The sequence below is a fragment of the Ambystoma mexicanum genome, chromosome 6p, assembly GCF_040938575.1.
Source record: "Ambystoma mexicanum isolate Mex_15411 chromosome 6p, UKY_AmexF1_1, whole genome shotgun sequence".
In the NCBI taxonomy this organism is placed as follows: Eukaryota; Metazoa; Chordata; class Amphibia; order Caudata; family Ambystomatidae; genus Ambystoma; species Ambystoma mexicanum.
In genome coordinates this window covers 457,295,562-457,313,044 of record NC_090935.1, presented here as the reverse complement: position 1 = coordinate 457,313,044, position 17,483 = coordinate 457,295,562, and the positions used below count along the sequence as shown (strand labels likewise).

The 17,483-nt window shown below is 42.7% G+C and overlaps 1 protein-coding gene across 2 annotated transcripts in view; it reads right to left on the bottom strand.

The window, feature by feature from the left end:
• Positions 1-17,483, bottom strand: part of ITGA1 (integrin subunit alpha 1) — a 1,202,180-nt gene that overhangs the window by 1,050,831 nt on the left and 133,866 nt on the right. For both annotated transcript variants that reach the window (XM_069627258.1, XM_069627257.1), the window contains exon 2: positions 8,391-8,505. In XM_069627258.1, coding sequence (XP_069483359.1) covers positions 8,391-8,505 — 115 coding nt within the window. The remainder of the gene's footprint in view (positions 1-8,390; positions 8,506-17,483) is intronic.

Here is a 17,483-nt window from a genome sequence, read left to right as displayed (position 1 = left end):
GGACTGAAGGGATAGAAAATGTAAAGGTGTGTTATGGAGATAGACAGTCACACATTTAAGCTAATGGAGCCATTTTAATTTAGGTCACATGCTTTTTTAATAATTCTAACATATACACATTTTATAAACATATGCTAAACATTGGATTAAGAGCATAAATCCCATTTTTGGTGTAGCTCTACATTTACAACAAAATATAAAGATAATGGGACTCTTTACGCGTTTGGAGGTAGCCATGCCGTTTTTACCGGCATGGCTACCCGCAAACTCGGGTCCGAGTCCCGGAAAATGGAAATTATCGGGCCATTCCGACCTTTGCGGGCCTGGTAATTCCCATTCACGGGGCTCGGACCCGGTACGTCATCATTCCCATTTCAGCTCCCATAGAGCTCAGTGGGAATGGGGTGGATGGTAACAATGGTCCCGTTAATAACAGGGCCGTTCCTACCATCCTGTTCTGCTAGCGGGTGCCACTCTGCTAGGCTGGCCTGACCAGTAGTACAAAGCGGCCCCACGATCAGAACAAGTAATGTGGCGGTAGTGTGATAACGGCGCCGTCAGCACTACCAGCGCCGTTATCTCTCTACTGCCAGGGTCGTAATGGGACCCAATGTACCCTTAGAAATTGTGGAAATTCATAAAACGTATGATATAAGACTAATGGTGTTGTTCTGTCAGCTGGTGTGGAACTCTCAATTTGCTCTTTTGAACATCTACAGCTATTTCCTTTTTCACTACCTTTCACACAAGTCCATGAGAACCTTCACCTCAAAATCCTGGCTCCACTGTTTCTCATGTCACCCTCCTTCGCAAATGCTGTTAGGAACCTTGCCTGCAAGTTCCAGCATACACTGCTCATCTCTGCAGCCACTTTAATAAACAGTTCTCACAGTTGTATTCGAGCTAAGCGTGCAGTGCTGATTCCATCAATCAGCTGATTAGTGACTCTAGAAACCTTGCTCAATTTCTAGAACTGCTTTTCTTTTTAATCATGTTTTCAATATCTCTAAAGTTTAATTGCTTTCTCAATAGCTCGAGGAACATGCCCTTTAAATCCCAGCATTTACAGTTGCTCCTTTTATCTGCTTTTTCAATGCAGCTGAACAATAAGTCCCAGATGGCATTTTCCTGCAATTCACTTTCTTGATGTGCTCTAGTAATTCTTTCTCCACTTTCCAGTGGTCAGCTTCTCCTATCAGTCACTTTCTCATTAGCTGTAGGAATGTTTCCCATCATGCACTGTTTGTATTAACTGGCTTTGTGATCTCCAGTGGCTTAGCTCTCATTCCTTGCTTGAATTTCTCAAGGAGAACTACCTTGCTCCTCTGTGTAATTTCTCTACCTTTGCATTGATTGGTGTCTGCAAACCACTAAATCCTCCACTTTATCTTATCCGAATTGGTGGACTTACCACGACAGAATGACCACTCTCTTGCTGTAAATGAGTGGGGGATTAATTCTGCAAGAATTGAAATTATCAACAAACTGAGAATGAGGCCGACTGTGAATATAATGTGTGGATTTTTGATGCCTTTGAATTGTAAGGCTTTAGCTAGCCCTCTAAGGAGAAGACATTTTATAACACCAATTCAAAAGTGTGGTGAATATTTTTGTTCTTCTATGTGTTGAATCAAATACATAATACTGACATATCGAACTCTTTATTACCAAGCACCTGGGGTCACTCTACTTCTTGGGAAAACTGGAGAACGCATATGAGAGACACGGATGCGAGTTGGAGTATATACATGTCCCAATCGAAATGTGTTTTTTCGATCACTTTCACAGGCATTGACTGATAAATGACTACTACTAGATTGTAATATTCTAATGGCCACACAGCTGGGTAAATTAACAATAGTTAGCGCTGCTGGTATTACTCTGGCATTAAGATCTCTGCTGTGGCCGAGTAATTAGGGTGATGCATGGCACATGTGTAAACAATGCAGAAATTAACAAACTCGCTATGTAATGATTTATGATAGATTAATTGATGGGGTTTAATGTTCGGAATGTGGGAGTTGTTATCTCAGATGCAAACACACTTTGAGCGACTCGAAAGAAATTAGCAATAAAAAAAATGAATAAGTATGTTATGAATCATGACGTATGTCAGGGGTGTGTTGCAAATAAAGAATGGGATCGTTTCTTTCCTGGAAGAAAATGCAAACTATAGTACAGAACTGGGAATGGCGGATGGTTGATTTATTGGGAGAAATGCCCAGTTACTCTGTAAGCAAGAGAAGGAAGACCTGTGATACAATGAATGAGCTGCAGAAAGCTTTACAGGAAGGAGAAACGTGTGCAGCTTCCCATCTAGAGAGTGATGGCCCGCTTCTCAATGAGGCATATTTGATATTAAGTCTGGCGTTCAAAGGTCAAGCACAACAGGTGCTGGTCATATCTTTCAGTTTTTCTGGGAGCTGGGTAAGGGAACGGGGAAGATGCTGGCACAAAGATGCAGAATCAACAGGAAAGTAGGGTTTAATTGACAATTTTGGGGAAATGCTGTAGGGTACGGAATAGAACATTGGAACTTAATCATAACCGTTGACCTGTGTTCAAGTGACTGTATAAATAAAATAGTGACCTTATTACATACAGCTCAGACTGCATTTTTAATGATTTGAAAATGGGCAACTCCTATGTTTCTGCCAGGGAAACTTTCCATAGGGCCATTTATTTATGTATTTATTGTGCATTTGTTAGGCGCTTATACAACAAGTAAATTGTGTTTCAAATCGCACACATGGCAACAGGGAGGGAACATGGGATTGAAAAACAATATAAACACTGGAGTATAAAGACAAACCTACTATGCCATGTGAGTGTTCAGAATGTACAACTGCAGAGAGAGAAGGGGGGAAGAGGGAGTGGGGGTAAGTGCTGGAGTGTCCGTGCTCGTGAGTGCGCAGCAGATGTAAGTGCCAAATATAGTAAGTGTTCTGTGGCCTTGGGCTGCATTACATGGGTAAGTGCAGGCTTACAATGGCTCAGGCCAGTGAGTGCTGAGGGAAGTGCTGTGTGTAATCAGATGCTGAGGTGATTGGATGTGGGAGGACAGGGCCCCGAGGACACATAAAGGCCCTGGTCACCAATCACAGCGACTGTGAGGTTACCAGAGAAGGGAAGAACGGAAGGAGGAAGTGGAAAGGAAAGTCTTGAGGAGCTTTCCGGAATTTGAGGAAGTCCGGCTCAAGGCGAAGGGGGAGGGTGTCCCACAAGAGGGAGCCAGCAGAAGCAAGAGACCGGCCTCCGGCCCTCTGCTTAGCGAGATGCTTCACACACAGAGAGATGGTTCTGGAGGAATGTAGAGGTCTAGAGGGAGAATATTTAGTAATAGCAAGTTCCAGATAGTGTGGTCCTTGGCCCCAGACAGCATTGTGGTTGATGCAGAGGGATTTAAATGTAATCCGTGCAGCACCCGGGAGCCAGTTGAGAGTTTTTAGGGAAGGAGAGATGCAGTCCCAGGGTTTGAGGCCCAGGATACGTCTTGCTGCCCTATTCTGGATTAGTTGGAGGGGCCATCTTGAGGGGATCAAAATAGCTTTCGCACACAAGATAATGGGAAAATCACACCTGTTGGGATGGGGTTTCAGCGATGTTATGCAATCAATTCCTAGACCATCTGTCTCCAGATGGCCCCTAGTTTATCTTATTCTGGTACTATTTGCTGAGCCTGTTCTCATAGAAGATTATCCTTGTTTGAAAAAACAATTTAAATGCAAAGGATTTTTTTCCAAACCTGAAAAGTTCAGTGATTTGGAACTGATATTCTTTTTGTGCATACTGCTCACTGTCTTTTCCCCTTTCTTACCAGAATCTTTATAGGCTGTAGTATTTGCATGTATTTTTACGCCACATCTGCTTTACATGATTATATAGATGATCTTCCCAGGAGACCTTCCATTTTTTTAGCCTGGCACCAGTCATCAGGCTGGACTATTTACAATTTTTCACAACAAGGGACTATTTCATATAATCCTGAAGCGATACACCCCATTGAACCACAACTGCACGTAGAATTTAACAGTATTTGCCTGGATGATATCCTGGACATTTTCAAGATGAATGTGAGCTCAGTGTAGTAGAGGAATTAAAGACTTTCTTCTGATGGTAATACACTATGAATTGTTCTCACTATAAAGAGATGTCCACACAAGGTTTAGATTAAAGCAGTTGAATAAATATACACATTTATTGTGCACATCAATTTGGGATATACTAATGGTCTCCAAATGTGAAACCTTCATTTATCTTTCCGATGTGGAGGCCATTGAGCGTTGAAAACTGGTGCATTTGTGATAATACATGTGTGATAATAGTGCATGCATGAACCTTAATGGAAGTCATTGTTTTACCATGCCTAGCTACATCACAGCCTGTACATGATTCTAGGGGCATTGTAGTATAGGGATCATCTACTCCATCACAAAATATGAACTGCTAGTCAGTCTGGGAAATCACTTAATGAGCCACTGTGTAAGCATATCTGGTCAAAAATTGACCATTGGTCAATCCCTAATACCCTTCAATCAACAAACATTTGGCGATTATGTCTTAATAAGTATCTATCATGCCTCAAAAATGTCAAATGTAATTTAAACACAGCACCTGGGGGTGATGTTAACCATAATTCTCTAACACCTATGTATCCTTTTAATATTATGCATGGATATAATATATCTATATAATTTAAGGACATTGATATATAAAGAATACGATTGTATATATCATTTACATCAATGTTATCACATTGAGTATATGTCGCCAGTAACTACACTCTGGGTGATATCGTCCCTCTTTCACAAGACATATAAGATGATGCATGCAGGCCATTCCTATCTGTGTCCACACATTGTATCCATCTCTATTTGGTCTTGATTATGTCTTGTTATGATCTCCACATTGATGAGACCCTGAGCTACTGATGCACTAACCAGAACATTTAAAGTGTTACACAATTATTGAGCTATATCCCACCAGTGTTTTGTTTTAAGACCATTACACAGGTATAATAGGATTTTGAAATACACTGTCTGACTGCATTTTCTATAAATACAGTAGATTACAGGTACATCTTATCTTACATGCCATTGGATCTCAGACAATTTTTGTCAGTTCTTCATTCCCAGTATACATAACCTATTTTGTTGTGCTAGTAAATAGACAAATTGCACAATATCCACATTTGTAGTGCCCTTAGAAAAGTGATAATTCTCAGATAGTAAGCAGTGTTGGTGCTGTTACTTTCGGTTGATAAGTCTTGTGTCTCAAGTTTTGATGTCATTCAAAGGTGAATTAACATTTATTATCTAGAAAACTGCTTTGTTTAATCAGAAAGGAATTTGTGTCATAAACATTTTTTGCCAATTGTTTGATTTGTATTACTCATTGGAATATAGGTACTAATGTAGGCAACACATTTTATAATTTCCTCCCACTATTTCTGTGAGAGAGTTTGATCTAGGCATCTTCAACACTATTCTATTGCCTGTTTAAACACTTTGGTTGGAACTCAACTACCGTTTGGGCCTTCTTTGGGATCTGCTTCATGTCAATCATTGTTCGTGTGTTGTGAGCATTTTTTTATGAATACATAGAAGTTGGTCAAAAGGGCAGCACAAGTTAAGTATATGGGTGGGATAGCTGGAAAAATTGATTATCTGTTGGATTTTGATAAAGATCAGCAAGTAGTTTTGCATCTACCACTGTGTATATAGATCAATATAGGTGACTTGTTCTGGATCATTGAGTTGCAGTATTAATTAATGTTTGAAACACCAGCAAACCTTCAGTTGAACCTCTAGAGATATAGTCGATATTATCAATGTAGCTATAATTTACCCCAAGTTGATTCTAGGGGAGCGTGGAATGTCTGTTTCTTCATAATATACATAGATTTGCCAGCATCCATTCCTGTCTTTTTTGACAAAACTGTTCTTTGAATTCGATGAAATTATATGTTAAGGCTAAATGTGGTACCTCATGCAGCAAGGGACATTTATTATCAAATGTTTGAATGACTAGAAGGCAGGCTTCTGGGGGAATGCTTGTATATAGCTATTCCACATCCAGAGACAACAAAACATCTGTTCAAAGGGAATTTCACATGGGATCAAATATTTCCCGCACAACATTTTATGAACCTCTCAATGTACACATAATTTGATTTGATATCTGACACAATCGTTCTTCCAAGTTGTTGTCAAGCACTCTTGTGCCCTTTAGGTACAGCGTAAAATGCCTGTGTAGTGTGTGTAAGCTGGTTTAGTTATCCAAATGTTCATTAGTGACTCTGTATGATTAATACGCATAAACAATGAGTCAATTAGTAGTTTGATTTAACCTACTGGATGGATCTTGCTCAATGTATTGAAGTGAACAGTATTTGTTGTACATAGAGGGACCTCTTAGTCTTATGCCATACTGCTCATATAATCACTCCTTCTGCCCTGGCCTGCAGGTTTGGGTTACACTGAGTTCACATTCCTTTTTAGAAACACACATAGTATCATCTAAGAAGTTATTGTTAAGTTTGTGCTGCAGTGGTAGATCTTTAAGATGTACATAACAGACGTGTGATTACATAGAATTGTTCTTTAGTTGCACTACTAACCCTCAATGAGTGGTGTACATCTTGGAAGTAAAAATGCAGTTCAGACAGCACTATCATTGGCAAGCGAAAAAATACTACCCTTGCACTCTTGACTCTCGGGAGACGAGTTTACTATTTAGTTAATGCTATCTCTAACACAATTTAATTTAGAGCTATGAGAGCCACATGACTGGAAGGTCATCCTTTATAATTATGAAAAGTAGAATATGGATAAGTATGCATTTCAATATTACAGCATGCAATATATTTGTTAACAGTGGAGTTAAGAAGGTGAGCAATGTATTATATATGATGAGGTACGAATAGAACACACAGAAACCTATATCAGTCAGGCTCATTTGAATAGTCATTGGGCCTCATTCCGAGTATGGCGGTAAGGGATAGCGGCCACCGCTAACGAGAGCGGTGGCGGTAATCCCTTACCGCCATACTCCGAGTTCCCTTAGCGCCATGGTGCTTTTAACACCTGCTTTTAGCAGGCGTTAAATACCATGGCGCTAAGGGACCTTGATGTTAATTACGCCACCGTAATTTACGGTGGCGTAATTGACGCCTTCCCCACTCCCATTATGCCCTATGGGGCAAGAATGGGAATGGGGAAGGGTAAATGGGGATTGGGGAATTACCGCCCCGCCAACCTTGGAATGGGGCGGTAATTCCGCCAACCACCAAGGCGCTGCCGGTCCGGGTACGGCGTCAACCAAGGCGTTAATAGCGCCATTGGTTAGCGCCGTACTCGGAATGAGGCCCATTAACTTTGTCTGGTTGGGGTTGGCATACACTTCTATCTGGGTAAGGGTTCTTTCCACAGCTGAATCAGACAGTTTTCTATGTGAACAGGCTAAGCAAAGAAGTATCAGGGTAAGATAAACTAAATGGATCATGGTTCCTAGTGTAATTAGATGTTCATCCCAAAATCTTCAGGCCCTCATGTCTGACACATCTCTAAGCTCCTGCATCTATTATCTTATAAGGCCAAATAAAATTCTCAATAGAAAGAGGTTTGTATTTTGTAAATTTTAATTGTAATGTTTTACATAGCATTTGAATCACCTGAATCACCTAAAATCACCTAAAAAGATATCATGGAACTGTAGTGGGGCAGTGGGGTAGCAGTATCTCAATTTTGTGTCAATATGTTTTACAATGCCATGTCTTCCATTTCTTTTCAATATGCATAATATATGGCTCATAGTTCAATTTATCCAGTAAAAAGTTCCATTCTCTTAACACTAAAAAATGTAATATTTCCACCTATTTCGGCTCTCCAAATCTTAGAGACAGGTCACTTGCTTCAGACTTGTTACTCACTTTTCCTCCCAATTCAAGCAGGGTCTTTAATGCTACACAATTTGCTTTTGGGAAGTGTAACCGCACATTGTGGCAAGCTAGGGACTTGAAAGTAATGTAGCTTTTCTTTGTGAAGTGTTTTACTGTAATAAATATCATAAAAGAAAATAAAACCAAGCAATAGAATTTTTAAATGCATATCATTTAATTTAACAGTGGGTTTTCCTTGGCCTTATATTTTATCAGTGATTATATATCTCTAATTTCTTCTCAGCCGCTCCTGAATGTAGTGAAACAATTTTCAATAAGGAAAACAATATTTCATGTAAAACAACTTACATTTTATGCTGTAGTTAATACTAATTAAATTGTTTTCCAAAATTGATTTTCCAAATGTATTCAACAAACTAGCATTTCTCAAAAATGTCAATTGAATTATTATTTTTTTTAATATCCAAGTTCATTAATCACAAAAACTCACCATTTTCCTTCTTCATTTTCGTATTGTTGAACAGTATATCCAAACATATCTTCTACTGGTCCACTGAAGGTCATTGCATTTTTCACATCAACATTGAAAGAAAGAACTTGTTGTACTAAGGAAGTAAAAAAGATACAGTGTTCAAATATTTAAAGCATTATTGAATTGTCATCCACATTTAACCACTACTTAGCCAACTTTAAAATGTAGGTCTGCAAAGGAACACCACAAATAAAATCTTAAAGATCATCAAAAAGGCCAAACCTATTTCGCACAAATCCCCAATAAACTATAAGTGGAGCAGGAGCCCAAGTTTACTTGAGGCACCTTTCGCTCTTCTGTAGCCAGCTTTGCCAAGCCCATGCCTTAACCCTGCAAAAGGTTAGGAGTTTTGCAGTGAACACGCTAATAGAATGCAAAGCAGTAAAGAGATAACACATGTAAACTCTGGGCAAAGGTTGATATCAAAGTAGTAAAACTGCAGATATTTGGTGTCCTTTAGTGGTCTAAAGTTGAAAAAGGTGCAAAGTAAAAGAAACACCCCTTCCTCCACCATAAGCCAACATGCAAGGAGCACTAGACTCAGGCAGCGCACCCACTCACCTTCCTATGATCTCACAGTTAAGTACACAAACTTTTTAGTCACACCTCAACCTAGACTCCAGTGTCTCTACACCATATCTCATTCCAAACTCTCCGCAAACACTGCTACCCCACAGGAATTCTAAACACCCTGCACTGGCCCAGTCTGTCTATCCAGAGTCTGCTTCACAATCCTGAAATCCCCCCCTTGAACTATCCAAACCTAACTGGCCCAATAAGCCCAAGAGCCCTCACCATGCACCCTCCGTATCACCTCCACTAGTCCCCTCCAGTCCACTGCCCTACCTTCTTTCCACTCCCCTCCACTCCCATCACCTTTGCCTGTGCACTGCTTAACACTCGCTCAATCTGCGCTCATGCTCCTCACATCCACGACCTACAATTGGCAAAAAATCTAGCCGTATCGGAAACCTGGTTACATGAAGCAGCCGGCCCCCTCCTTTCTCTCACAATTTCCATTGGCTACTCTATTTTACAAGTTGACCGTCAAGACGGCATAGGAGGTGGTGTTGTATTAATCCTCAAATCCACCCTCCCCATTAGAGCCTCCCCTATGCAGCAACTACCAGGTTATGAAATCCTGTTAGCCAAACTGGAATCTTCCAAACAGACCACCATCAACTTACTTCTCCTCCCCCGCCAACCTTCCCACATTGGTAACCCAGAAACCAACATCCCGCTCCTCATCACCCCACTCCTCAAGCCAATACTAAACATCCTCCTAGAAGATTTTCACCTAGGCTACAAAGACTGCTCTGATCACAAGGTCACCCCCCTTGTAACCACCCTTGAAGAGATGAACTTCAGTCAACTGGTCCTCTCACCAACCCATGAAAAAGGCAGAACACTTGACTGGATACTCCCCTGCAACACTACACTCCAGGTATCCTCCATTCTCCCCCTCCCTTGGTCAGACCATTACTTGATCTTATTCTCCTTCACCCGTACCCCCAAAAACATTCCTACTATCAGCAAACAACCCCTTTGCGTCACTGCCAGACACAGCCCTAAGCTCACAACCGAGCTTCTAACTCTCACCATCCAAGCCACAATCAAATCAGCCTCAGAAAGTTCAAGCCCTGATTTCCTCCTAGCTCTTTGCAACTCTACATTACTAAATTCCCTTGATGAACATGCCCCTTTCAAAACCACCTCCAGGGAAAATAAAAGGACATCCTAGAACTGGTACACTGATGACCTAGCTTCTCTCAGAAACAATAAACAGGTGCTTGAATTTCTCTGGAGAAAGGACCCTACCTCCCAAAACAAAACAGCCTACAGAACTCAGCTAACACTTACAAAACTGCTATTATTACTATCCAAGCCAATATCTTCAACACCAGAATCTCTGACGAAAGCACAAACACCAAAGAACTCTTCAAAATTCTCAGAGCGCTCAAAACCCCTGCCCCTCCTTCCGATAACTTCTCAAAAGACATATCATGGTGCATACTCATTCAATCCTCCCGGGATACCAAAACACAGAATTTAAGGGAGTAAACCATTCTCAAAAAATCATCCCTTCCACCACTGCCACCCAAATCTATAGTCACCACACCCACAACTACTACCTCTCCTCCTCAGTTCCAATTCTCAATCGTTTCCCCCTCTGAAATCCTCTCAATCATACAGCACCTGAAAGCCTCCCATTGTGCTGGCGACACATGCCCAGCCAACATTGTCAAAATGTGTTCATAACCCTTGACTCCTACGATATCCAACTTAATTAATGCATCATTCAAAGCCAACTCTATTCCTTCTGCCATCAAAGAAGCATGGGTTACGTCCCTCCTAATGAAACCCTCATTAGACCCCACCATACCCACTAACTACAACCCTATCACCACAGTACCCTATCTCCTCAAAATCCTGGACCGCACTGCCTACACACAACTTCAATCACAGTTTGAAAATAACAAGCTGGTAGGCACCCACCAATCAGGCTTTAGATCGAAACATAGCACAGATTCTGCCCTCCTCGACCTGAAGATCCAGCTCAACCACATCATTGATAATGGAGAGCTTGCAATCCTTCTCTTACTTGACCTCTCTGCAGCCTTCGACCTGGTAGTTTATGAAACCCTCTGCAAACACCTCACCTCAACTTTCAACCTCTCCCCTGAAGTTACCTTACGGATCCAATCCTTCTTATCTGGCAGATACACTAGGGTCTTTGCAGGGTCTGAGTCAACTGACCCAATACCCGTCTCCTATGGTGTCCCACAAGGTTCTTGCCTCTCCCCTATCCTCTACAACATGTACACCAAACCCCTTTTCGACCACCTAGCCAGCCTCAACATACCCTATACCAATTTTGCTGATGATACTCAAGTCCTCCTTAGAATCACCGGAAACCACGAATAAGACTCCTCCATTATGAACCGCATTGTAAGTGTGATACAGGCTTGGATGGCCACTCATCACCTCTGTCTGAATGACAAAAAACCGAGCTCCTTATCGTGAGGCTCCCCGCATCGCCTCACACACATTTGTCTTGCCTTCTCCTCCTTCTGCATCAATGGCAACACCATCCCTGTCTCCGCCCATGTCAACACACTAGGGGCCTCATCACAAGTTTGGCGGTAACCCTTAAATGCGGCGGTAGCGCTATTACCGATGCATTTAAGAGTCCGCCAGATCATGACCTTGGCGGATTTCCCCCCATCTCCGAGCTGGGTGGAAATCCGCTGCAGATTTGATGATTTTCGACGCGCTTACCGCCGACGGGAAATCTGCCGGCAGTAATAGTGCAATTTTTCCCCATTGGGCCCAATGGGGAATGAGGAATTCCCAAATGGGGAATGGGCAATAACCCTTCTGCCAAACCTGTGATCCGGCGCTAATAGCGCCGGGGGTTTGGCGGTAGGGCTATTAGCGCCGGCACTGATGAGGCCCTAGGTGTTTATCTGGAGGCTGAACTCAACATGCAAAAATAAATCAAAGCAATCGCTTCTTCTGCAACCTATTCCACCAAACTCATTAACCTCTCTAGAAGATTCCTTACTCCCAACAATTGCCTCACTCTAGCCAGAGCCATCATTGGCAGCAAATTGGACTACTGCAATGCCATCTTAGCAAGGACCTCTACAAAACTTATCAACAAACGCCAACTGCTCCAAAATAATGCTCTCAGAGCTGTCTGGGACATGAAACGCTCCGATCACATTTCACAAATCAGAGGGGAGGCTCACTGGCTCCCCATCAAAGCTCGTATTGACTTTAAACTCCTCATTATCACACCGCTGCCTACACAATACTGCCCCTCCTTCCTCATGATCCATATCACTAAGAAACACAACACACGCAATCTCCGCTCCTCCTCCACATCTGCCTGGCCCATACCCAGATTTTCCAGGAAGAGAGCTGGAGGTGCCTTCTTTACCACCATCGCCCCAACACTCTGGAACTCCCTCCCGCAGAACATCCAAAATCAAGACAGTCATACACTCTTCTGAAAAAAGATCTTCACTTTTTACCAAAAGTAAGTAATTTGCACAGTCTACTGTCTTAGTATACCTCTGGGTTTGGGCACTGTCAACAAATACAATAAATAAATAAAATAAATAAAAATAAATACCAAATAGACTTTACCATTTCATAGTACGTGTTAATTCAGAAATTGTTATAATTGTTCCCAATCAGCAGCATTTTAGTTTTATGGGTGGATAAACATTTTTATAAATTCGTTTAAATGGTTCTAATGGAATTTTCAGTGAGGCTGTAATCAAGTTCGTGCTGGGCCGTGGTGTGGGTGGGAGGGGCACTGGTGGACTTTCAGTAGGAGATGGGCACATTGGCAAATGTTACCTTGAACCTTTCAAATCAAATCACTGAAGTGATCTGTGTGATTTCACAGCATGTTCAGTTATTTTATATTGCTGTTATACTGTGCCAACAAAGCCCGTAGACAGCCCCACCTAGTGTAACCAGTTTGAGGTCTGTGGAAGAAGAAGAAGGAAAATGGGCATATGCGAGGGTAGACTTTGTATATGAAAGGGATGCACATAACTAACACCTTGGGCAGGTACAATGGGGCGCAGGTAGAGGAAACGTGATTGTACAAGTAGCGGTGTGTGTGTGTGGGGACTTTAGTGTTATCAGAATCACTTGCCATATCTGTGGGGTTCATATCTTCTATTTTTATTTTTTGTTTTATATTTAGATTTATATAGCGGCTAATGCCCAAACACTAAACAGCATCATAATTACAAACTGTCTCTGTGGGGACTTGAGTATAGTCCTAATCACACACCATATCTATGGGGACCTCATCATCATTGTAATCACACATCATCTCTGTGGGGACATAAGTGTTATCATAATCTCTTACCATATCTGTGGGGATCTTATTTTGTATTTGTAAATGTTTAGTGTTTTATCTAGATTTCTATAGTGGCTAATGCCTGAGTGCTTAACATCATCATAATTACACCCTGTCTCTGTGGGGACTTGAGCATACACCTAATCAGACACCATCTCTGTGGGGACCTTATCATCATTGTAATCACGCACCATCTCAGTGGGGGGTTTAGTTTTATCATAATCACTTGCCATATCTGTGGGGACCATATTTTCTATTTGTATTTATTGTATTATATTTAGAATTATATAGCGGCTAATGCACAAGCACTTAACAGCACCATAATTACACACTGGGCCTCATTATAAGCATGCAGGTCCAGAAACAATGGTGCCAATAAGCTTACCGGCACTGTTGTTTACGGAGCAGCATACTACTGGTTTGCCTGCCGGAGCCGCTGTGCCCAACAGGGCAAACCCTGCCGGACACAGCGGTCATGGTAGGCAAACCGTCACGGAAGTACCGGCACCATTAATTAACGGTGCCGTTGCTTCCATGGTCCGCACTCCATGGGAATGGGGATTAACAGGATAACCAGCGCCTGACTTTGCGGCTGCCAGGGTTGTAATACCCTGGTGTTACTGTGAAGTCAGGCGCTGGTAATTCTTTACGGGTCCGGCGGCAACCTGCTGGTATCACCGGCAGGGTTACCACCGGACCTGTAATGAGGCCCACTGTCTCTGTGGGGGCTTGAGTATAGTCCTTATAACACACCATCTCTATGGGGAACTTGCCATCATTGTAATCACACACCATCTCTGTGGGGACCGCAACATGATTGCAAGTACACACTGGGCCTCATTACGACCCTGGCGGTAGAGGGTTAACAGCGCTGGTAGAGCTGCCGGCCCCGTGAACCCTCTACTGCCTCATTACGAGGTCTTCTTGCGGTTCCTGTGAGCAGACCAGGATGCTAACAACGGGCCCGTCATTAACGGGCCCGTTGTTAGCATCCTCCCCATTCCTATTGAGCCCTATGGGGCCTGAAATGGGAATGGGGATGTATCGGTCTGGGTTCCTTGAATGTGCACATACCAGGCCCTCCAAGGTCGGAATGGCCCAGTATTTCCCCATTCAAGGAACCCGGACCTGGTACCCGTATGGAGGTAGCCATGCCGCTAAAAGCGGCATGGCTACCTCCATACTCGGAATGTGGCCCACTGTCTCTGTGGGGTCCGTTTCATGATTATCGCACACGAGATCTGTAGAAAATGTAACTTTTCTAAAATCAACTTAGGAAAGTTAACTTAACTCTAATTATACACATATGAAAAGAAGAAAGCAACATTATTTCTATTACACCATTTCTAAAGAGCAGATATGAGTTAGAAGGGAAGATGATTCCTGTGAAAGAATGAAATCTGAATTTGAAATATTTATTCCTTTTTGGCCACTGTGTGTCAGCCTGGGTCAATCAAGTCATCGCCTGTGTCGCAGTTATCTTTACTGGAACATTTTGAGTGTTTATAATAGTGTTTAAGTGCCTTTTTAAGTTTTGCATGCAAATTAAACATCTTGTGGGAAATGTCAAACCCCCAAAATGCGTCTGTTGTGATAGCTATAATGCAGGCAGGTACTCACATGTCCAAATAACATTGTATAATGTATATTGAGTACTATAAAGTAAGCATTTTTCCATTTGCTCATGGTGCAATCCATCCTAAATAAGAATAATAAAGTAAGTCCCCACAAGGATGGTAACACGCGTCCAAGTCCCCGCAAAGATGGTACCGGACATACGAGTAAAAATAAGCATTTTTGCAAATATGAAGTTGGATCCTGTATTATGAATTTTTTATGAACATAGTTCTGCTATTAGCCCAAATCTAAAACATTGGGAAAGGTTAGTCCCTGTTAGGCAGAAACCTGTGCAGTTCCCTTTGGGAACACTGCAAAAGATTTAGGACTACAGGTGTTAGCAGTAAACCCACTTGGTAGCAGTCTGTACCACCCAGATTTACCTGGTAGCTGTGGCTGAGCAGTCAGACTTCCCTCAAGAAGAGTTAGGCAGTATGCAAAGTATGCACAATAGGCACTCAGATACAACAATACAAGCAAACACTGACCAGAGCTTTGGTATCAAAGTATATAATTATTTATTTAAAAACACACTGTTTGAAACACTCCAGCACTCTTATCGTAAAACACTCTAAACACAGTTACTATTATAATACATACAACCCTTATTCCTTATCAGATAATTCTTAGTTAACACCACTTATTTTCATACAGAGGTGAGCGCTTAACTATAGATGGCACTACAACAAGTTTATGAAGAAGGGAAGGAAAAAGACAGAATATGGAAAGGTACACCACTCTAAGATTTAGGAACACTATTAGCAAGGCAGAAGAGCAAAAGTCACTTGTGAGCCAAAGTCCATAGGCTGGGCCCACTCTTCAAGAGAGCAGAGCACAAATGCGCCCAAGATCACACAGTTACACAAAGCTTAGAAAGTCTTGCAGAGGGTTCAAAAAGAGTTTAGAGAGGCTCAGAAAAGTTTAGCCAGGGTGTCCCAGGCTAACCCAGGTTCGAAAGCCGGGAGCTAAATCTACCCCGTATAGTCGGTGGCAAGGGAAGCCGGGCGGGACACGGTACCTTAAGTGGGAAGGATCCTCCAGCGGTGGCAGTTGTTCCTGGCAGCGGGTGCAAGTCTCGTCGTCGTCCAGGGGAAGAGAAGATCTCGACTTGAAGGAAAAGATGAAGGTCGTTGCACTGCCAGGGAAGAAACCAGCCGCAAAGTTTTCCGGTTAAATGTATTACCCTTTAATTCGCGGTCGTGGTAAAACGTGGTATCCCGGTTGCCGGGGTGCTTGGCACAGGCAAGGCGGCCACGAGATACGTCGGGAAGGCGAAAAGACGGTGAAACTGGTTATCCCCACCAGTCAAAGGAAGAAGACTCTCCGGCGGGAGATCTCATCTGTCGTTGGGAAAAGTGGTGAGACGGTCCAGCAGGGCTCCACCGGTGGTGTCGTCGTGGCAGGTCGGCTCAGCTTCTCCCTCGTCGGATTCTTAGGTCCTGTGGCGACTTCTGAAGTTCCAGTCCCCAAAGCCCTGCTTTTATGCAGAAAACCCCCATTCACTCAGCCTAGCTGTCACTCAAACATGCTAAGTGGTGAGCTGGCCGGCTCACCACTTAGGCCAATCAGGATGGAGTGCAACTTGAGTTGCCTAGGCAGCTCAGTCCAGGGTGCCTAAATCCCCTTCCACCCCCGCTAAGTACCCCAGACAGAGTGGCACCACTTTGGAGGGCTTCTGTGGAGAAGCCCGCCAAAAAGTGGAACAAAGGGCTCGACTTGGGTTGGAGTCACAGAACAAAAACGCCATTTTAGAACCGAGTTTTGGCAAAAAATACCAACCGGAGAATTAATATTAATTAAATAAACCGGCGGTATGTTCGAGGCTATCGTAATTAAATAAATAAAGATAGTAGCCTCAAACAATGGGAAAATCCCATAGAGAAATATTCGTGGTGGAATATAAAAAGTAGTATCCACTGCCACCAGCCAAAACTCGATCAGGGGGGACGGAGACGTGCCCCTCGACTAACAGACCCCAGGGCAATCGAATTGCCCCAGCCAGTACATCCACAATATGATGGTTTGTACTGGTTCTGTTCAGAATTTAAGACTAGTAAAGTCAATGGTGACTTTACAGACCCTGGGAGACAGTAGTCAGTGGAGTCTATACTGGGGAGTCACTATGACACCCCTGTGTTACTGCACTGAGGGTGCTCTGTAACACACATCACAAAAACACATGAAGCCCTATGGAGTAAAAGACCCCATAGCCCATTAAACGCATCTAGAGTCAAAGAAACACACTCAAATCATGTCCAAGAGTGAGGGTAAAAGAGTCTCACTCTTGGCAGGAGAAAAAAATAAACCCCAAAAATCCAGCAAAGCTGCTGGGGGACTCGGTTAGGAAATTCAGCCTAAACAGAGAATTCTCCCTAACAGTCCCCACAAGGCAGGTATCCACACATAGTCCCCACAAGGTAGGTAAAACGTGTATGTGTGTGTGTGTGTAGGTGTGCGCGTTTGTGTGTGTGTAATGGTGGGCATTGGATCACACAATGTGATGATCTAGAAAGAGAGAAAATATTACAGAATTTTTCAGCGACAACCGTTTC